We start from the raw sequence: 24,521 nt of genomic DNA, 5'->3' as shown, positions 1-24,521 counted from the left end.
AAATTACTGAAACTGAGAATTCTGCATGATAGTGAAATATTTTACATTGGGATTAGGGCCTTTTTACACCATTTCACTGGGATTTGGGCCTGTTTACACCATTTCACTGGGATTTGGGCCTGTTTACACCTTGTACATTGGGATTAGGATCCATTTACAACATTTACATTGGGATGGGGGCCCATGTACACTATTTACATATGGATCTGGGCCTCATAACACCATTTACATTGGGATTACAGTCCATTTACACATTTACATTGGGATTACAGTCCATTTACACATTTACATTGGGATTAGGGCCCTTTTATATAATTTACATTGGGATTAGGGCTCATTTACACTATTTATACTGGGATTAGGTTCCATTTACAACACTTACATTGGGATTAGGGTCTGGTTACATCATTTACATTTGGATTAGGGCCAATTTCCACCATTTATTTTGGGATTAGGACCCATTTACAACATTTACATTGGGATTAGGGCCTGGTTACATCATTTACATTTGGATTAGGGCCAATTTCCACCATTTACATTGGGATTAGGACCCATTTACAACATTTACATTGGGATCAGGGCCTGCTACACCATTTACATTAGGATTAGGGCCCAATTACACCATTAGCTTGGGGTTCAGACCCATTTCACCATTTACATTGGGATTAGGGCCTGTTACACCATTTACATTGGGATTAGTGCCCATTTACACCATTTGCTTGGGGTTCAGACCCATTTCACCATTTACATTGGGATTAGGGCCTGTTACACCATTTACATTGGGATTAGTGCCCATTTACACCATTTGCTTGGGGTTCAGACCCATTTCACCATTTACATTGGGATTAGGGCCTGGTTACATCATTTACATTGGGATTAGGGCCAATTTCTAACATTTACAATGGGTTATGGCATGTTTACACCATTTACATTGGGATTAGGACCCATTTACAACATTTACATTGGGATTAGGGCCCATATACACCATTTGCTTGGGGTTAGGGCACATTTACACCATTAGCTTGGGGTTCAGACCCATTTCACCATTTACATTGGGGTTCAGACCCATTTATACCATAAGCTTGGGGTTCAGACCCATTTCACCATTTACATTGGGGTTCAGACCCATTTCACCATTTACGTTGGGATTAGGGCCCATTTACACCATTAGCTTGGGGTTCAGACCCATTTCACCATTTACATTGGGATTATGATCCATTTACAACATTTAGTTTGGGATTTGGGCCCATTTTCAGACTATGAGGACCTTTTAAAAAGTTCCATAAAAAGTAACTAAACAAATCAAACAATGATTTATTTCCTTTAAAGTATCATCCAGTTCCATTAATTGTACTTTTATAATCTGAAATTAATTTTTAAAAAAATACTTATTCACTACAGGCAACTCATTACCTCTTCATTGAAATGCAAACTGCGTAGGGGCCCCAAGTGGCCAAGTTGTCTAATGTGCTCTCCATTACGGATCACTGCCATCTCACCTCTGTCTGCATCGGTTCGAGTCTAGGATTCAGCCAATGTGGGTATGTGAGAAAGCTTGCCAGTAGCTTCTCATGGATCGATGGTTCTTCCTTCACCATTAATACTGGCCGCCATGCATACCCTATCGTGTGCTGAAAAATGGCGTTAAACCCCACAACAACAACAATGGCAAACTGCCTGAAACTAATATAACAAATGAGAAACTTAAATGACTCTCATTCACAATAACCACAATTTTCACATACTGCCTGTTGTATGTACAGGTCCTACTGCAAACTACATACACCCAGGTCTGTCATCAGATAATGTGCCAACAGAGCTGGGTCTATACAGTCTTTCAGTTGTAATCAGTAAAACAAACAACATAGACCCTAATCTGCTGGCACATTATGTAACACAGCATCCAGTTTGACTTGACAGTCAAGCTAGTACAGATTGTAATTTCAATGCTTTCATTCATTTAACTATCTGTCCACATCATGTTACACTAACTTCCCTGATCACATGTTGTGACTTCTTGTAACAACTACATATATACAGTCCCACCTGTTTACAGCAGCCACCAATTGGAAAAGGTAAAAGTGGCCTTTGTAAATAGGTGACCTCTGAAAGCAAGTTCAGCTCTAAAACTTAGTTTATGACAGCTTTATCTATGATCAACCAAATGGCATTATTATTATTATTATTATTATCTCACACACACACATGATCAAATCAAGGAAATGACAAATGTGCATGTGTAGTGATTTATACATCTCTCTCTCTCTCTATCCACCCCTCTTTCTCACACACATGCAAATACTTTATCTCAATATCATTAAAAGTGGTTCCTAAATAAAATTACTAATTGACAGCTTACCTGTAATTGTGAAACACTCTTTATAAGGGCAGTTGTCATTAATTAGGCGTGAAAACAGGTGTCACACTTCAAACAACTGATGATTAACCTGTTGCTCAGATTCATCAAGATCAGAAAACAGATGGCTTTTTATTGCAACCTTTGATGATTAGGGAATGAAAAGAAGATTGCTGGGGCTATCATTAGCAGTACCTAAACCATAAGGTATATCACCAGTGCAGTGTACCTCTACTCAGAGATTATATGCATTTTTTTCATCAGAGATATCATTGATTCAAAATCTTAAAATAACAATTAACAGATTCATCCTATTAACAGGCAAAAACACTAGATTATGGTAAGTAAAATCAAATTATGAAACATTTAAACATTGATTCATCTAAATATGGATTGTTTTCACAGACATCACAATTAAGTATGCAAATATCCACAATGCAATGCACACGCACCTTGCACCACCATCCTGAGTCCATAACAAACCTTTGTCAACATTAGTCATCATGTATATTCAAGATAATAATATGATTTAACTGTTGATAAGGACATTTACTTCATCAAAATGATACATAGATTATACTTAAAATTAAGTGCCCTATTGCACGAAAATAAACCTAAAACTGGAAGTTTCCTTGCTTATATCGAAAGACAGAATAGTGAAGTTGAACCAAGATGGTGCATATTGCTATGAAATAGAAATGCAGTTATTTCTGTTTACAAACGGACAATATTTACATTTTTAAAGTGTTTCATATCATATCCCTAAGCTTCTCATCTTGAAAGAATATTACTGGACAATGATTTTTGGGATACAATGTCAGTTATGAATTAAAATTTCATAGCATGTGTTTTATGCCATAACTTTTATGTACAAAAACTTTTCGCATCAACAGGTGTTTGTGCCAGAGAGAGTTGACAAACCAATTTAATTAGTGTGGTCAGATATTGTATTTGTGGTGAAAATGATGGATGTAGGATAATAATGAATGAAAGCGATAACCATTCAAAGAAGTTTCATCTTCAGTGTGTTAAAACGAAACACATGCGTAACAGAACATGACTTTGTGTCGAATGTCAAAACAAAGTATTCCTGAAATGCTTTTAGAAAAGTGAAATTATATATCAACAATTAGCTTTTTAACTTGAACGATAGCCAAATGATTGATTTCAGCCCATGAAAGTTGAAAATCATTACATGATTCTACTTGTTTGAGTATCCATTTGTGTATCAGCAGCATTTGTTTATTGATCGATCTATTTGTTTATGAAAGAATAACAAAGATGGTTGAAATTGATATGTTTTACTTGAAGATAACAAGTAGAAAAGTCATGCATTCGGTCTCGTGTGGTTGACAGGCACAAAAGAATGTGATGTATTATTATATTATTACGCACAAAATGAGACTTGCCTTCATAATTATGTGGGAAGAACAATGTTATTAGGTGCCCGTTTGCAAGGCTAGGGACTCAAAATGGCAGATATGGAAGCATACACATTTTGTGACGTCATGTGAAAACAATGGATACCTTACATATATATAATTTAATATAGTTAAATTTGCCTAACTGAAGCAGTAACTGTTGATATGCTCCAGTGACTGTGAAGGCATGGTAAAACCACTGCTTGGTTAAGAAACACATGGCCAATGACCACAAAAGGCATGGTGAAACCACTGCTTCATTACAAAACAGATGACCAATGACAACAGAAGACAGGTGATAACTGATTACATGATATGTATATAGGAAATTTGCTAGGGGCAAAAGAGAATTGCCATTGTGACCTCTGAACAAAAGTGACCATTAGGACAGGTTTGGCCATAGTTTTGTCCTCTAAATAAAAGTTAATAAGGTCACTGAAATTGAACTATTAGCACTTTCCACTTTTTAATCTCTTCCCAGGACTTTGAGTAAGGCAAATCAAAAGTGAACAGAACTCTTCTGTAGATAAGTAATCTACCAAGTTTTGTCAGTTTCCAACAATCAGTTTATGATTGGGCCGATGTGTCTTGATGGAACATAAGCATACAATATACCCTAGGCTTATTTTTTAGACAAGTGTGGTGATTACAAAATATCAAAGGAAGAACAAAACATTGAGGTGAAGAATCCAAGGAACTTACTATATTGTCTATTCCATTATGGTTCCTACTAAAAGGATAGAATGCCCCTAACTGCATCCAGCGTTTACACATCTCATCTGTGGCATTTGCCCAGAACCCACAAATGTCTGCTCCTATCTGTGAAAGAAAGTTTGTTTCAGTCTACATTGAATCTATTACTATTAACTGCTTTAATTCTGTGTTCCAAATTTTATACAGGTTTTATTTCAAACAATTTTACGTTATGCACACAGTTCTTTAATAGTTATGTTTGTATCTATTCATTGGAAGTCAGTAAAAAGTAAACCAATCATTTAACCTTCCAAATAATTTCAAATATTTAACATTTTTGAGAACTATTTTCATGACCAGATTGCAGTTACTTATTATAAACGATTAAATAACTCACCTCTACCTAGATAGCAATTGTAAATATTAGTTATCTCACTTCTGTCTGAGCAGCTAAAGTAAATATTAATTAGCTCACCTCTACCCAAGTAGCTAAGGTAAATATTAATTAGCTCACCTCTACCCAAGTAGCTATGGTAACTATTAATTAGCTCACCTCTACCTCAGTATCCATTGTATATGATAATTATCTCACCCCCTCTACCTGAGTAGCCATCATAAATATTAATTAGCTCACCTCTACCTCAGTAGCCATTGTAAAATATTAATTAGCTCACCTCTACAAGACTAGTCATTGCTAAGTAGCCATTGTAAATAAAATAAGTTCAGGTTAAAGTGAAATGGGCATTTAAATGTTTACCCACTTCTTTTAACTTAAAATTGGTGTCATAGAACCTGCATTGTACTGTTAAACCAAAACACATATACATGTCACAAATACCTCATTATGAAATAAGAACAAAGGACTACTCAAGATATATCCAATCATCAAATTTCATGATTTTTTATAAGATAGCATGCATATAGCATGTAAAAAATGTGGCCATAGGCTAAATAACAAAACTTTTCTTTTGTCAGGATGTGGTATCAACAGAGGTGCATACACTTTTCTACTCTAATGGCATTCACTGTAACTGAACCCAAGTCAGCAAAGTATGAAAGATGGAGAACACCTAACTTTGTGAGTCGAGTGTTGTATCATCAGGATGCATCCCCTTATTGTGTGTCATGATTCTTTAGGATACCAAAATCTATCTAGTCATTGGCTAAACAGAGCCTAAACCAGTAAAATGTAAAATGCCCATCACAGTGACCTTCTTTTGTTACAAAAGTGTCATACTAGAATGTGGTCATCCAGTTTTATTATTATTACACAATCAGGGTCAGAGAATAAATATAAAATATAAAATTGAACTAAAGTCAGTGAAACATGGAATATGGGCTACAGTGACCTACATTTGTGATACACGTGTAGTACTTATCAATTTGCATCCCCTTACTGAATGTCACTGAATTTAATGAACCTAGGTATAACTCTATACATACAAACTACAAAACAACCATCATGAACTAAAATGCAAAAACTTTGAATAAGTCTGTAAAATATGAAGTATGGGTCACAATGAATTTCATTTATTGTAAAGGCTTGATACTAACATAAATAAATTTAAACATCTAGCTTGATTATTCAGATAGGAAGAGAGCTTGAGAAACAAACTCATTTTTAACCCAGGTTCTTGACCATGACATATAGCTTGCAGTGACCTACTTCTGTAATGAGAATGTAGTACTTGGCAAGACACATCCCCTCATCAGGTTTCATGATTACAGGTAATACAGTATTTATACAGTATACAAAAAGCTGCTAAGCAAAACAATTTAACCAAAAATGTTCAACAAATGCGCACATATGATACATATTACGCTCAACCCCAGCCCCAGGCAATGAAGGTAGGTGATATGAAACACTACAAACTGTAACCTAAGTCCCATAAACCCTGGGGGTGAATGTATGTGTTTTGAAACACACTACAGACTGTTACCTAAGTCCCAGTCCCAGGGGTGGAGGTAGGTGTTACAAAACACACTACAGACTGTTACTTGAGACCTAGGAAGAAGAATGACTGAGATGCTGTACATCTATGTATGCTTCTCTCTGAGTGGATGCCAGTTACAACAATTGAGTACTGTAATATAAGAGTTCCCCTCTATCTTGTTGTCATCAGCTAATTATACATTTGTCACAGGGAATTTTAAAAATACAAATTTTTGCCAGGTGGTCTTTAAAATATCTTAAAAGAATTAGCACAGTCTAAAATATCTCCAATATTCACAGTTTAATTTACAAATATAAAATATTTAAGTTTTAAATATATACTTATATAGATGTTAAATATATACTTACATATGGTATACCAAAAAGGTTGAATTCAAGCATACCTAAAATTGAAAATAAATAAATAAATAAATAAATAAATAAATAAAATAAATATAAACTTGAGCTATTAATGATAAGGGTGTATTGTAAATAGACATGTTCATTAAAATGTGTCTTACAGGACTTTAAACAAAAGAACTTGTTATCAAAAGCCAAAGTTAGGAGAACCGGCAATCAGGAACCAGAAGTCTTCCAAATGATGAAATAAAATGCTGGAAATAAAATTCATTCAAGATCTTTTCTATATGAAGGAGTGCTGTAAATCTGGTTCTGATTAAACATTCCTTAATAAAGTTATGGTGCAAATCTAAGTAAGGTTATGGTGCAAATATAAGTAAAGAGGAAGGGCAAACAGTAGCCATAACTCCAGTAGAATATATCATGGATGACATGAAACTGAGTCTCATCTCATGCTAAATATGGCAAATTACTGCTATACTTGATAAAGTATGCTGCAAGAACCAAAGTCAGGAAGACATAAAGACGGAGGTGGAGGTAGGTAATAACTCATGTAAACATGCCTTGGAGCACTGGAAATCAACCTCATTCAAGGTTTTATTGATACAAAAAAAGCTGCTAGCCCAGATTAGATCAAAATCCAACAAAACTTGGTAAATTTACGCTTAGAGAAACCAAAGTCAGTAGGATGGACTATGTCCTGTAAATTACATAAAGAAATAACTGGATTCAAGCAAATTTCCATCAATATGAATATCCGTGTCAAATTTGATTGAAATTCAACAATTCTTGATAAAGCTGGTAGAACTTTTATAAATGTGATAAATAAATTTGCACATCTAGGTTTTTTGAGACTGTACACACAAAACTGCATAAGAGTATTGTTATGTATATCTTTACTACGTTCTTAATTTGTGTCCTTGATTTAGGGTAGAGTGTGTGCCTACCTGACTTGTCATTGTTTCTTGATTTAGGGTAGAGTGTGTGCCTACCTGACTTGTCATTGTTTCCTTGATTTAGGGTAGAGTGTGTGCCTACCTGACTTGTCATTGTTTAAGATATTTAAATTTGAGTTCAAGGCCTAACCTTGTTTATGATATTAGAAAGTTTGAGAAGCAAACTTTCTTACAATATGATGGAATTTTCCATCAGAAGGGCTTTCCAGGATAATCGATTACAACATTGGTCAAGTGAAATATGTACATAAAAGATTTGGTAAACAATTATTCTTTCCTGTTTTATATCAGTCTTTGGGACTTTATTATCAGAGTTTGCAGTAACTTGTTTAGATGTAATTTGAGAAGATTTATTTACTTAAAAATAATTCATTGGAATTGCAAAATTCCCATGGACTTTTTGGACTAAAACACTATTTTGGGATTATTAAGAATTCATTCAAAGGCATTCTGGATTATATCATTGTAGTCCATTAGGACATTTGAGTCCATTTGGAATTAATTCAGAACATTCTGTAATTTTTTTTTGGGATGAGGGACCTGTGATAGAACATTTAGGATTATTTAGCATTTAATTCACAATACTGTAGGTGTCTTTTGAATATTCACTTTGTATTGTAAGCAAATAAATTATTTGTTGAATTCTACTTAAATTGTTGGTTTCATTTCTTTCCAGTTACATAGTTCAAAACCACAGAGTCATAATGAATGTTGAATGGTTTCTCAGCTATACTGGTTACCAGGATCTGATTTATTGAAGATTTAAAACTGATTGCTAAAGGGAAATAACCCCACCAAAATTGGACATGGGAAGACAACCTTGAAAGGCACCTCTACCAAAAAGCATCCAATTATGTGTTAAGGTGATTACAAGAAATATGAATGGATGAGCGTGTGTGTGATTTGGATTTTTAACGTAACTTTAACAATTGTTCAGTCATATCGCTACAATGTCTGCAGTGTGGTAGTTTATAGTGATGTCTAGCACTGGGGCATCATGTTGCAGAAATGTAGCATGATGTCCCACCCAGTTAAATTATCCTGACACCAGGCTGACCAGACCTAACACTAACCGTTTAATGCTGAATGCCAAGTGAGGCAGCTGTTAGTGCCATTTTATTACTAAATGTCTTTGGTATGGTTCTGCCAGGGATCAAACCCACAACCTGCCACATCTGAGGTGGATGATCTAACCGCCAGGCCACCGGAGTGGTCTATGAACGGATGAACAGATGGATGAAAAAACTAATTACAGGCATCATGCATCTTGATGTGGAACCCTAATTAAAGACAACAGTTCACACTCCTAGAGTTTGATTTGTTGATTATGTTTGGAGCCATTTACTCCCTGAAATGGTCACCACTAGTTGAGTGTTTTGTATAAAAAATAAATTGTCAACACTAAATGAAAGTGCTTAAAATCAAGAAAGTGATTTTCAGTGTGACATAATTATTTTAATAAAAAGAACACAGTAAATTGCAACATTCTCACAATAATAAATTTCTACAAATTATTTTTTTACTACTACAGACACAAACATTTTCAGAAAAACAGAAATTGCTAAATACAACTGTAGCAGTAATATTTCTTTCTTCTTCAAAAATTTGACTCTGTACCTCTGTCCACTTACCAATGATGGAATCTGCTAGGTCTGGCCACTTACTGTCATTATCCCCCAGCCAATGCCCAGCATGTTGACCACTGCCAGGGAAAGTAGACCTACTCAACACCATACTTCTCTCCCCTGTAGCCAGCTGAGCACCTCTGTGCATGCAAACAAAATTCTGCCTGATTTATAATAGCCAAACAGAAATGAAATATTCCACAGACACATTTTGTTGAATTAAGAATATCAATGGCAGTTTACAAAGATTTGAACTTGCTGAGAAAATACTTCAGTTTGCCCTTCTTCAAAATCAAATTACAGTAACTTTTAATTACAAAGGACCCACATTGTGTTATCTGACTCTAACCAGTAACAACATTGAAAGATTCATAAAGTTTCCAATGAAAACATGATCACTTTCATTTTCTTCCAACTGCCTTGAAGATTACTGTACTCTAGTGGTATAAGACTTGTTAAATTGCTCGAAATGTGGTTTTTAATAGTTCCATAGTAAGTAGACAATCTAAAGCATTATATTATTTAATACCTATTTTCACAGAAGTATGAATACACATATATCAATTATATCAATTATAAAAACTGCAAAATACTTCATCTCAAAATTAGTGATTTTCACAAAAGTTTAGTATATACTCCAAATTATTCATAATTTGCATGGAGATATATATAATTGTAAAACAGAATTGATTTCCAAAATAAGATTATATTTGTTATCTCTACTCTTATGGCAGGTCAACTGACAATGCCACTATATCATATTTGCTTTGTCACACCTTTGAAAGGTTGCATCAAACTAGAAGACTTACCTTTCTTAGATTAATTTTACCTTTTTAAAGGGCAATATAAACTATATAAACACTTTTTCCATGGCATATGCTGCCCTTTCATAGCACTGCTTACACAGTGGAGTCTTTGGTGATTATAAGAGCTAATTACTATTAACATCTACCAGAACATCTTTAAATGTATGCAGAAAATAGTTCCCTTGGAATTGGTTACATGGTGATATGTCCAGTCATAATTAGACAATTTAGCTTCCATCATCTGTTGAAAAAGTAATAGTAGAAATAGCACAACAACAAATTTTCTTTCTTTAAGCTTCGAAACATGAAAACTCATAATAGATTTACAAATTTCTCTGTGGTAAAATGTGTAATGAAAAGTCTTACTTCAGAGTCGAGGGTGTCTGGCTCCAACCATACAAACTATGGACATCATAGTGTCTGTATTCTCCTTTCTCCCCTTGCCGATGAATACCGCACAAAGTTTTGTCAGATAGCCGAGCTAACTTCCCTGTTGTTGCATCATCATGTACATATGCTGCCACTGCCAATTTAAATAGATACAATTTTTACAAACAGTTTACATGATTGACATCACTGAAGATCAAGAACAGAGCTACTAGTAATAGGTGTATTACAATTGGTCCTGTTCCATACAATTTTCTCTACTGGGATTTGATCAATGATAGAGGGTGTAGCCTTCAATAACATATCAGAACTGTATCCAATAAATATGTAACATAAGGTTGCTGCAACACAAATCTGACATCAAATCTAAATATGGCTGCTGCAACACAAATCTGACATCAAAATTCAATATAAGGCTGCTGTAACCCAAATCTGATATACAATCTATATCAGGCTGCTGTAACCAAATCTGACATCAAATGAATATCAGGCTGCTGTAACTCAAATCTGACATCAAAAATCTATATCAGGCTGCTGTAACTCAAATCTGACATCAAAAATCTATATCAGGCTGCTGTAACCCAAATCTGATATCAAATCTATATCAGGCTGCTGTAACCCAAATCTGACATAAAAAATCTATATCTGGCTGCTGCAACCAAATCTGACTTCAAAAATCTATATCAGGCTGCTGTAACCCAAATCTGATACACAATCTATATCAGGCTGCTGTAACTCAAATCTGACATCAATAATCTATATCAGGCTGCTGTAACCCAAATCTGACATAAAAAAATCTATATCATACTGTTGCAACACAAATCTGTAATCAAATCTAAATAAGGCTGCTGTAACCCAAATCTTACATCAAATGAATATAAGGCTGCTGTAACCCAAATAAGACATCAAAAATGAATATCAAGCTGCTGTAAACTAAATCTGAAATATGAAAATCCCAAATAAAATTGATGGAGAAACTCAAATTTAGGCACACTGGCAATCAGGGGCCTTATATTCTGTAAATGATGATGTGAAACACTGAAAGTTGAACTCATTACAAATCTCATAGACAAATCTGGTTGAAATCTAACAATTCATGGTAATGTTCTACCATAGAAACAAAAATTAAGAAAGACTGGCAATCAAGGTGTCATAACTCCAATGCATGTTGTGGAACATTGGAAATTGACTGCATGAAAGGTCTTAAGACATCATTGTTCAGTTTAAATCCACCAATCCTTGTAAAGTTATGTTGCAGAAATCAAAGTTTGGAGGAGTCATCCCAGTTCGTAACCCCCTTAGACGACATGATAAGATGCTGGAAATTTATCTCATTCTAGACCTTTTCAAAATAAAGTTGTTTGCCAAATTTGGTTAAATTAATAAAATGATGCTGTGGAAACAGATGATATGAGGGAGGACAATAGGAGGCCACAAATCCCTAAATGATGCTTTAGAGTCCACAAATCCCCATAATGATGCCTTAGAGGCCACAAATCCCCTAAATGATGCCTGAGAGGCCACATATCCCTTAAATGATGCCTTAGAAGCCATAATTCCCATAAATGATGCCTTAGAGGCCACAATTCCCCTAAATGATGCCTTAGAGGCCACAAATCCCCTAATTGCTGCCTTAACACATTAACCCCTGGAGCTTTTTGTCATTTTTGCCTAAAAATCAAATAGGAAACCCATTTTGAAAGCTATTTCTGAATAGACTCGAAAACACCAAATCCCCGGTCATCTTTCAATAACATACTGCCTAGTGGTGTTAGAAACATCAATTTTCGTTGGCTATTTGACTCGCGCATGAGCAGAAGGATAAAAGTTGGACCTTTTGTTTTTTTTTGCTAAATGGAGCCATTATTTTTGTATGGAGACCACTCTTTATCCCAAATGCCCATTTAATCCTACTTTTTGCAAAGGCTCATGTGTCTGTTTGCAGTTCATACCGGTTTGCCTTAGATCTGAGACCAAAAGTCTAAAATCCAGACACAAAATCAGATTCCGACCATGGGCAAATTTTGTGTAAAAAAAGTCGGGTCCAAAAAATGAGGTTTTTCTATCTGTATTTTGTAGTGCAACTAGATATTCCAGATTATTTGGTATCATTGTAGAGCTACATCTGTCTACCTTTCTATAATACCACCACTTTAGTGTATCGTGCATGACCATGATGCTACAGAGCTCAGCAGTAGGCTACTACCTCCTGCCCCGTAAAGTCGTCGCTAGGGGTTAATGTGTTAAATGCCACAAATCCCCTAAATGATGCCTTAGAGGCCACAAATCCCCATAATGATGCCTTAGAGGCCACAAATCCCCATAATGATGTATTAGAGGCCACAAATCCCCATAATGATGCCTTAGAGGCCACAAATCCCTATAATGATGCCTGAGAGGCCACATATCCCCTAAATGATGCCTTAGAGGCCACAAATCACCTAATTGCTGCCTCAGAGGTCACATATCCCCTAAATGATGCCTTAGAGATCACATGTCCCCTAAATGATGCCTTAGAGGCCACAAATCCCCTAAATGATGCCTTAGAGGCCACAAATCCCCTAATTTCTGCCTTAGAGGCCAAAAATCCATTAAATGGTGCCTTAGAGGCCAAATATCCCCTAAATAATGCCATAAAGGCCACAAATCCCCTAAATGATGCCTTAGAGACCACAAATCCCTTAAATGATGTCTTAGAGGCCACAAATAATTTAAATGATGCTTTAGAGGCCACAAATCCACTAAATGATGCCTTAGAGGCCACAAATCCCCATAATGATGCTTATGCTGAAAAAACTAAACTTTTTTACATTCCTCACAGTACATAGCTACAAACCAAATTTGGTTGAAAATGAACTATTCCCTGTAAATTTACGTTGCAGAAACTAAATTACTGTTGAAAGGTCTGATTGTGTGGACAGAGAATCTGATTACTATAGTACTCTGACAACTTTATCAAGCAGTACCCTAAATATTCAGACAAAGTTCTGTGATGGTTTTCCAAAGATCAGACCAGAGTGCTTGCCTAATATTTCTTCAAAAATGTGCTTGGTTGTATTATCAGATATGGCTTACAAAATCAAAATCTTATGCAATTCTTAGAATATGCCTCCATAATTGAAATTTAAAAACTTTTTTAGACTGACAAATGTTTATATGTAGTTTACTGAATTCCTGACTCTAACTATAGCCACCTGTCAGTGGTTTTTGTCATCCTAACTTTTACTATCCACTACTATAGCAGTGTAACTAGGTCAATCATGAAAGCCCTAACTGTTTTGTCAAAGTATCACAAGTCATAATCATAGAGATTCTTGACTTTAGTGCAACTGAGCATTCTCAAGTGCTTAAGTGAGAGAGCTGAAAATCCAAATAATGACTTGAACTTTGACTGTAAAATATATACAGTGAACCATAGGCCATACTTCTGTGGAATAGTCTGCAGTCACTACAATAAACAGCTTTTAAATTAACATGTAGGAACCAAAACTAAGAAAAACCTTAATATTTTCATTTCATTCTAATCAAAATGACTGATGCTATCAGACTAAGAACAGTTGCAAGAATACTTAGCCACAGCTTGTAATTTTGGCATATCAAGTTAGAGCAACAGAAGCTTAGTGTATTATTTCAACACATACTGGTGTTGGCAATTCATATATAGCAGTGCTAGCCCAGCAAAATAACTGTGCAAGATTACACAATGAGAGATGATTTCAGATAAGCTCAAACTTTAAAAAAGAAACATTTTAATTTACTAACTTGTCCTGTAGGGAGGATCATCAAGAGGACTTTTAGGGCACTTCAGACTCCAATAAGGCTTTGCATCTGCAGGCCAGTTCCAGGGGCGATCTTCATTGGTACCAAAATTGGCAGGCTCATTCATATCCTGCATTAAAAAAAACAGTGATTCAGATTGAAATATATCCTTTAAATAGCATGCACAACAAGTATAAATGTTATTTATTTGTAATAAATGGTACAATAAGACCTAACAAACCTTCATGGCATATATAGATATGCCATATTGTGGTGTTTATTGTGAAATAAACCAGACAACCCACCTTTGGATGGGTAACTCCTTACACATGTTATAACACTGGCTTAAACTCAAGACAAAGAAAGCTGCAAGTCAAAAGTATTACCAATACATGATCTGAAATTCATGTGACCATAATGATCAGTATAATTGAATGATTTTCTAAAATTAAATCTAGGCATTCTATTTTGCACACTTCTGTTTCTTAGATGAGATTAAGTTTTACAGTTTTTGGAAGGGGAGGGGTTGTTTCTTTACTATTATGAGCTCAATGTTTATTTATATTTACATTTAAAGTGATTTTTTAATACTTGTAAACCCTCATGATCTAATAAAACTTTGTTGGTAGCAGTATTTACCAAAGGCAAACCAAATTTTCTGATGGCTATTAATTTCAAAGCAAATTGGCAACATAAATTTCTGAGTCATGGCCTGTTGTCTGCCAGTTTTCACCTTAACACATTAACCCCTAGCGACAACTTTACGGGGCAGGAGGTAGTAGCCTACTGCCGAGCTCTGTAGCATCATGGTCATGCATGATACACTAAAGTGAGTGGTATTATAGAAAGGTAGACAGATGTAGCTCTACAATGATACCACATAATCTGGAATATCTAGTTGCACTACAAAATACAGATAGAAAAACCTCATTTTTTGGACCCGACTTTTTTTTACACAAAATTCGCCCATGGTCAGAATCCCGTTTTGTGTCCGGATTTTAGACTTTTTGGTCTCAGATCTAAGGCAAACCGGTATGAACTGCAAACAGACACATGAGCCTTTGCAAAAAGGAGGATAAGATGGGCATTTGAAATAAAGAGTGGTCTCCATACAAAAATAATGGCTCCATTTAGCAAAAAAAAAAAAAAGGTCCAACTTTTATCCTTCTGCTCATATGAAAGTCAAATAGCCAACGAAAAATGATGTTTCTAACACAACTAGGCAGTATGTTATTGAAAGATGACCGGGGATTTGGTGTTTTCGAGTCTATTCAGAAATAGCTTTCAAAATGTGTTTCCTACTCGATTTTCAGGCAAAAATGGCAAAAACCTCCAGGGGTTAATGTGTTAAAGTTATTGCTGATTGCTACATGTATTAGCTTGAAAAGAAACTTGTCCTATTACTGGTGGGTGAATAACAAAGTACTCTGCTTGCAACAATTTGCTTCTCTTGTCCTTGTAAAGAGAAAGTTGTATGTGAAACCAAAGCCAGGAGATAATGGTCATTCAGGGTAATGAATCCTCTAAATTATGACATTGACTACTTGAAAATCCAGCTCATTGAAGGACTGATCAATAGTAAGTTACCTAATATGTTAAGAAGATAGAAAGCTGATCAGCAAGGGTCATAACTCTGTCCAAAATGGAGTAGAACAAGACAAAACCCACAAAAGACACATCCATGTATATGAAACAAAGTTTGCTTTAAACTGTATCAGAATATGTTGACCAGTTCTTAAGCTATGCTGATTACAAGTAACATCCATGGTAAGATATGAAGTTGATTGACAAGGGCCATAACTCTGTCCAAACAATGCGATTAGAAAAAATGCATAAAAGGTACATCAAGATCTGAAAAACAATCTTACAACCAAATTCATGTTGACTGCAAGTAGCATTTAAAGTTTCCATGTGAAGACAAAATCTTGCTTCAAAAGGGGCATAACCCTGTCCATAATTGAGCTGACAAGATTGTAGCAATCAGAATGGCATACGCAAGTCTTTGAGACATTGTTTATATCAGATTGCTTCATTTAGTTTCATACTTAACAGCAGAGCAACACAAGTAGGTTATGTAGTGCTGAGGAAAGTGGATTGCAGTAACTTGCACAAAAACACACCAACGTAGCTGATTTTGATTACTGAAGTGATAGGATTCAAACTTGAAACTTTAAGTCACAAGTCCAACACACTAGCCACTAAGCTATTGTGGCTCTTGTCTCCATTAGTTGCCTTTTGCAATACATTTATGGAGAGAACACTGGGCTTATTCAATGTCCCAGTAAAATCAGAATATGCTGAATGGTTCTTTAAGCATTGTCAGTTACAAGGAACATCCCATGTGATAATATGAAGTTAACTGCCAAGGCCCATCACTCTATCCAAAATGAAGTAGATGAGGCAAAGCTCATAGGTTTATGAGACAATATTTATACCAAACTGCATGCCAATACAATAATGGTTATTAGTTCTTCAGATGTATCTGTTACAAGAAATATTCCATGTGAAGATATTAAGTTAACTGTCAAGGGCCATAACTCAAATCCAAAATGAACCTGACTAAACAAAATACCTAAAAAGGCACATCTTGATCTAAGAGAAAATGTTCATGTAAAACTGAATCAGAATATATTTAATTATTCCTGAGCTACACCAATTACAGTTGACGTTCCATGTGAAGATATGAGGGTAAGGATCAAAAGCCGTAACTCATTAACAGATTGACACAAAAAAAAACATAAACAGTAAATTTTTATCAAAGAGGTGAAGAGTAGCTCATTGGTTAGCATGCTGGAATCCTGTGCAGGCAGAATAAGTTTGATTCCCAGGCAAGATCAGGGTAGGTGCTTTATTGTGTTCTTAAGAAAGACACAGTATTCTCAATGCCTAGAAAATCTAACTAAAGCAAAACACCTTAAAGTAGCTTTTTACCACAAAGATCTTGGTATGTGTTTCTGAAGAAAGCTATTTACTGTAGTATCATTAATTTACATAGGGTACCAATAATTGTGAATTCTGTTGTTGCCCAGAAACATGGATTTAAAGACTAAAAAACTAAAACTTTGCCACATATGATAAAGAAGTTATTTCAATGTAAGGCACAAATAATTCTGTAAAGAGGAAAACTGTTAAAGAAACATATATATATATATATATATATATATATATATATATATATATATATATATATATATATATATATATATATATATATATATATATATTAAATAGTGATGAAGACTACATTTAATTGAGAGCATGATGCAGAACAAGAAATTCCATGGTACTGCCCAAAGATGTTCATTTCTCTAGGGAAAAATCTGTTGACTATTTTCATTCTTCTAGTGCATAAGTTTGGTACAACTCCAAATGACCATGTCTCAAGAATTTTCACTGCTAATTAAACCATTACTGTCTATAAACATATCATCAGTACAATACTAACAATCCAAAGGGCATCAAAGACAAGTTTCTGTCTGTGCTTGACTATTAGACTCTTCCACAGCTCCTCAGTTTTTGGATTAAAGAAGTCAGGGAAAACAACCTTTCCTTTAGGCCATACCTGCAAGTATTCAGATAAGCAAATCATAGTTAAACTTTGATCATATATATTAATTTTTCTAACATTTTATTTTAGTCATCTACAATTTCAACAAAGTCATATGAATATGAGAATGCTCATGTCAAATGTATTCTATGATTTAATGTTCAAATACAGGGGCATTAAACGAATACATTCAGAAACACCACTGATGCACAAACTAGGACAGACAGACAGATAGAATACATGCATACTAAATTAAAGACAAGATCATCACAACATGATAACTGCAGCTGCATTTCTAACAAAATGAATTTTTAATAATATTACCACTAATATCCATCGAATTCACTCTGTTTGTTAACTTTTGGGGAAAATCCCAGTGCTGAGGACTCAAAAAAGTATTAATTATATTTAGTGGCATATGGTTTGGAAAAAGAGGACCCAATTGTTGTGTATAATGTGCCATATTTTTACATGCATCACCTTAAGTCCATTAAACCATGTTAGGCAACTCTGACAGAGTGTGTAAGGGTTTAGCACTGGGACAGTGGCATCATGCATTGTGCACTTGGATTTGCAAACCCTAATGGTCAGTATAGAGCATTTTACAAACATTAATGATCAGTAAGGAGCATTTTACAAACACTAATGGTCAGTAAAGAGCATTTTGCAAACACTAATGGTCAGTAAAGAGCATTTTACAAACATTAATGGTCAGTAAAGAGCATTTTGCAAACACTAATGGTCAGTAAAGAGCATTTTACAAACACTAATGGTCAGTAAAGAGCATTTTACAAACTTAATGGTCAGTATAGAGCATTTTACAAACATTAATGGTCAGTAAAGAGCATTTTACAAACACTAATGGTCAGTAAAGAGCATTTACAAACCTAATGGTCAATAAAGATCATTTACAACTAAATATGCCACATTGACAATCATTTCTTTAATGTCATGATCTGCATGATTCAAGAACAACATAAATTTGGACATTACTATAAACAGTGAGGCAGATGCTAAGGGAATCTCACAAATTCCCCCATTTTCCTTTAAGTACTCTGGTGTACATCTTTGCAAGGTTGTCATTATTTCTCATTAGGTGAGGAACAAACCAAGTGATTACCTCAGTTTACCACAGTTTATTTCAGACAACAGCTTTAAGTCACCTTACACTGAAACTGGTATACTTTATGACTTTGCTTATTTTACCAAAAACAAAACTGTATAAATGACTTGATTGCTGAGTTGATTTCAGGCTGAAATTTGTCATGAGAAGTGGTCCCTTGCTCAAAGTTATTATTGGGAGCTGATTTTAGGATGAAGGTTGTCATGAGGAGTGGTCCCTTGCTAAAGGTTGCCATGGCAATTGGTTTCATGCTGTAGGTCGTCATGAGGAGTGATCCCTTGCTAAAGGTTGCCATGGCAATTGATTTCATGCTGTATGTTAACGTCATGAGGAGTGGTCCTTTGTTAAAGGTTGTCAGGCAATTGGTTTCATGCTGTAGGTTGTCATGAGGAATGGTCTCATGCTGAAGGTGGACAAAGGAATGTTTTACAGAATATACTTACATAGCCCAGAACTGCTCCAGTACGATCTTTCTCTTCATCAGAAACAACATAATCTTCTGGCCACTTGATTGCCCCATCCACTTGAGTCAGGTTAATGTAAGGCTCATAGTCAGTTACATTGGTTATAAAACAGGGATCCTGTAGTGACAACATATTTTATCATATTAATGTCTCCAAAATCACAATGACTAAGATTTTTGTGTCTAATGCATGCAAGTTTCTGAACTAGAAGAATGATTAGCATTTCTTTCACATAAATATCACCCCACCTCTCCCATACTCCACCCCTAGCTTATGATGGCAATAAGTCTATAATCTAAAATAGTACAATATTGTTTTTAAAACAGTGCAAAGTATATTGACTGGTTAGCATTCATATCTTCTGATGGTAACCATAATAAGAATTAAATTTCACAGCAATCTGCTTCACACATAAAGAGTATAGCTGTATTCACAAAATTCTGTCATGCAATGCATCCAGATGTTACATCAAAAAGGGTGATAACTCTTACAATAACCAAGAGGGGGTGCAAAGATTTGTCAATATGGCCATCTGTGCATGATGAGCATACTATTACCAAGTTACAAAGTGATTATTCCACAAATTTAACTCAAAAGATCCTCTTTGACACAGCATTCAGCTGCAAGAAAAAAAGAATAAAACCTCTAACTAGAGGAGGTCTATGTGATCCTAATATCTCTGACCTGGGTAGATGATATATGCCAGCATGTGAATGCAAATTTACACATACATTGAAAATCTTGACAGAAAATGAAAACTTACATACCAAGTCCAAATTAAAATTTGATCAGAATGAAGCCTGTAGTGTGTGCACAATGGACAACACAACAGATGCAAGTTATACAATAAGCCTTGGCCATGTGAGCTAAACATTACAGGAGCAATGTGATTTGTTGATATATAGCTACATTACCAGTTGTTTCTATGCTCTCTGTTCCATGTTATAATATGATGTTTTATATGCAATACAAGCCAGTGGCCTGCATTATATGTTAGTTGTGTTGTTCTGCAATTCATTGTATTTTACTGTGCTGCACTGCATTGCATTTTATTGTACTGCATTGCATTGTACTTTCTTGTATTTCATTTCATTGTATTTTATTGTACTACATAGCATTGTATTACATATATCTGATTTAATTCACATTTATTTTAATTTAATTGTTTGTCAGTTTTAAATATTTTATTCTAAGCTATTGTAATGTAAATTTATTCACTAGAGATGATACTTTTTCAGAAAATTGTTTGACCTTGACTGTTAGTTTATAAACACCAGGTGTTGATCTAAATTCTGACCTTGTTTCAGAACTTGTAGCTACTTTCATAAAGAAGTTCTATTTTATTTTAAAATGATTGGTTGTTTCCAAGGTCATGATGGGCCTACATGACTTAAGATGTAAACGAATCTTTTTTGTTTTATTTCTTGGAGTAAAATGATTGGTTGTCATCAGGGTCATTTTTTGGAGTATGTGACATAAACACAATCACGTGACCCCCCATTTCGATTAGGCAATTCTGGTTTTTCCATTACATGCATTTGTTAGTTTTAATAGAGATGCTTTGAGAGAGATTTCTCAGTTTTGGGCTTTTTACACTGATGTCAAGTTATTTTGTTGTAGCCAGATTTTTAAGTTATAATTTTCTTCAGATCAGTTGGATTTCAAAAGGCTTAATTCTTTTTTCTCTGGAAATATTTTGAGTGCTCACAGAAATTTTGGAAAGACATTACTTACAAGTTCTAATTGGATTTCCAACATCGGAGTGCCATTATTTTTATTTCTACAAGGAACTGTAGATAAGCACAGTACTGACTACAGCATACATCATCATCATCCATCTTGGATTTTCCATCAGGATTTGAACTTGAAAATATTAGAACATTTGTTACCAGGACTTTTGCAAAATAATTCATGGATTGTTCTTAGATTATTTTTGGATTTGATTCTTGAAACTGTAAGTTCTTCTCCCTTTTTCATTTTTACAGAATTTTTCCAGGAAAATAAATTGTTAAATTTTTAAAACCTTGTTGTTTTCACTCTTTCTGTGTTACTGTTTATTCGAGCCTAAACACGTAACAATTGCATTTTATTGTACTACATTGTACTGTATTTTATTTTGCTACATTGCATTGTATTTTATTTTACTATATTACATTGTATTTTATTGTACTACATTGCACTGTATTTTATTGTACTATATTACACTGTATTTTATTGTACTACATTGCATTGTATTTTATTTTACTATATTACATTGTATTTTATTGTACTACATTGCATTTTATTTTATTTCACTACATTGCATTGTATTTTACTTTGCTATATTACACTGTATTTTATTATACTACATTGCATTGTATTTTGTTTGACTATATTACATTGTAATTTGTTGTACTACATTGCATTGTATTTTATTGTACCATATTGCATTGTATTTTATTGTACTACACTACACTGTATTTTATTTTACTACATTGCATTATATTTTATTGTACTACACTGCATTGTATTTTATTGTACTACATTACACTGTATTTTATTTTACTACATTGCACTTTATTTTATTGTACTACATGGCATTGTATTTTATTGTACTACATTGCATTGTACTTTATTGTACCATATTACATTGTATTTTATTCTGCTTCATCGCACTTGCATGTTATTGTACTATATTGTCTTGTATTTTATTGTACCATATTGCATTGTATTTTATTGGACCATATTGCATTGTATTTTACTGTACAATGTTGCATTTATTTTATTGTACAATATTGGATTGTATTTTAATTCACCATATTGCATAGTATTTTATTGTAGCATATTGCAATGTACATTTATTGTACTACATTGCATTGTATGTTATTGTACTACACTACATTGTATGTTATTGTACTACACTGCATTGTATTGTATTGTACTAAATTACATCATATTTTATTATACTACATTGAATTGTATTTTATTGTACCATATTGCATTGTATTTTATTTTACTACATTGCATCATATTTTATTATACTACATTTCATTATATGTTATTGCACTACATTGCAATGTATTTTATTGTACCTTATTGCATTGTATTTTTATTGTGCTGCATTGCATTATATTTTATTGTATCATATTGCATTGTATTTTATTGTAACATATTGCATTGTGTTTTTATTATGCTGCATTGCATTGGATTTTATTGTACCATATTGCATTGTATTTTTATTGTGCTGCATTGCATTTTATTGTACTACATTGCAATGTATTTTATTTGACCATATTGCATTGTATTTTATTGTACCATATTGCATTGTATTTTATTGTGACACATTGCATTGTATTTGTATTGTACTACATTGCATTGTATTTTTATTGTACTACATTGCATTGTATTTTATTATAACATATTGCATTGCATTGTATTGTACTACATTGCATTGTATTTTATTGTACCATATTGCATTGTATTTTATTGTGACACATTGCATTGTATTTGTATTGTACTACATTGCATTGCATTTTTTGTACCATATTCCATTGTATTTTATTGTAACATATTGCATTGTATTTTTATTGTGCTGCATTGCATTGAATTTTATTGTACAATATTGTAATGTATTTTATTGTACTAAATTGCATTGTATGTTATTGTATCTTATCGCATTGTATTTTTATTGTGTTGCATTGCATTGTATTTTATTGTACCATATTGCATTGTATTTTTATTGTGCTGCATTGCATTGTATTTTATTGTAACATATTGCATTGTATTTTTATTGTGCTACATTGCATTGCTTTTATTGTACCATATTGCATTGTATTTTTATTGTGCTGCATTGCATTGTATTTTATTGTACAATACTGCATTGTATTTTTATTGTGCTGCATTGTATTTTATTGTACTACATTGCAATGTATTTTATTATAACATATTGCATTGTATTTTTATTGTACTACATTGCATTGCATTTTATAGTACCATATTGCATTGTATTTTTATTGTGCTGCATTGCAGTTTATTGTACTACATTGCATTGCATTTTATTGTACCATATTGCATTGTATTTTTATTGTGCTACATTGCATTGCATTTTATTGTACCATATTGCACTGTATTTTATCGTAACATATTGCATTGTATTTTTATTGTGCTGCATAGCATTCTATTTTTATTGTGCTGTATTGCGTTGTATTTTATTGTAACATATTGCATTGTATTTGTATTGTACTACATTGCATTGCATTTTATTGCAACATATTACATTGTATTTTATTGTATCATATTTCATTTTATTTTATTGTGCAATATTGCATTGTATTTTATTGTAACATATTGCATTCTATTTTTATTGTGCTGCATTGCATTGTATTTTATTGCACCATATTGCATTGTATTTTATTGTAACATATTACATTGTTTTTATTGTACAATATTTCATTTTATTTTATTGTGCCACATTGCACTGTATTTTATTGTAACATTGCATTCTTTATTGTCTTTTTATTGTGCTGCATTGCATTGTATTTTATTGTACCATATTGCATTGTATTTTTTACTGTGCTGCATTGCATTTTATTGTAACATATTGCATTGTATTTTATTGTACTACATTGCATTGCATTTTATTGTACCATATTGAATTGTATTTTATTGTAACATATTACATTGTATTTTATTGTACCATATTGCATTTGATTTTATTGTACCATACTGCATTGTATTTTATTGTAACATATTGCATTGTATTTTATTGAACTACATTGCACTGTATTTTATTGCACCAAATTGCATTGTATTTTATTGTACTACATTGCATTGTATTTTATTGTAGCATATTGCATTGTATTTTATTGTAACATATTACATTGTATTTTATTGTACCATATTTCATTTTATTTTATTGTGCCATATTACACTGTATTTTATTGTATCATATTGCATTGTATTTTATTGTAACATTGCATTCTATTTTTATTGTGCTGCATTGCATTGTATTTTATTGTACCATATTGCATTGTACTTTTTACTGTGCTGCATTGCATTTTATTGTAACATATTGCATTGTATTTTATTGTACTACATTGCATCGCATTTTAT

General features: G+C 33.6%; 1 protein-coding gene across 3 annotated transcripts in view; it reads right to left on the bottom strand.

Moving 5' to 3' along the window:
- The window catches only part of LOC149806562 (maltase-glucoamylase-like), a 353,277-nt gene that overhangs the window by 248,719 nt on the left and 80,037 nt on the right, over positions 1-24,521 (bottom strand). For all 3 annotated transcript variants that reach the window (XM_089954672.1, XM_089954663.1, XM_089954683.1), the window contains 7 exons: positions 19,410-19,547; positions 17,742-17,858; positions 14,300-14,426; positions 10,517-10,673; positions 9,351-9,484; positions 6,773-6,807; positions 4,480-4,596 (listed from right to left, as the gene is read on the bottom strand). In XM_089954672.1, coding sequence (XP_089810798.1) covers positions 4,480-4,596; positions 6,773-6,807; positions 9,351-9,484; positions 10,517-10,673; positions 14,300-14,426; positions 17,742-17,858; positions 19,410-19,547 — 825 coding nt within the window. The remainder of the gene's footprint in view (positions 1-4,479; positions 4,597-6,772; positions 6,808-9,350; positions 9,485-10,516; positions 10,674-14,299; positions 14,427-17,741; positions 17,859-19,409; positions 19,548-24,521) is intronic.

The sequence above is a fragment of the Sinohyriopsis cumingii genome, chromosome 1, assembly GCF_028554795.1.
Source record: "Sinohyriopsis cumingii isolate HCF-2022 chromosome 1, ASM2855479v2, whole genome shotgun sequence".
In the NCBI taxonomy this organism is placed as follows: domain Eukaryota; kingdom Metazoa; phylum Mollusca; class Bivalvia; order Unionida; family Unionidae; genus Sinohyriopsis; species Sinohyriopsis cumingii.
This window is presented reverse-complemented; position numbering and strand designations above follow the sequence as displayed.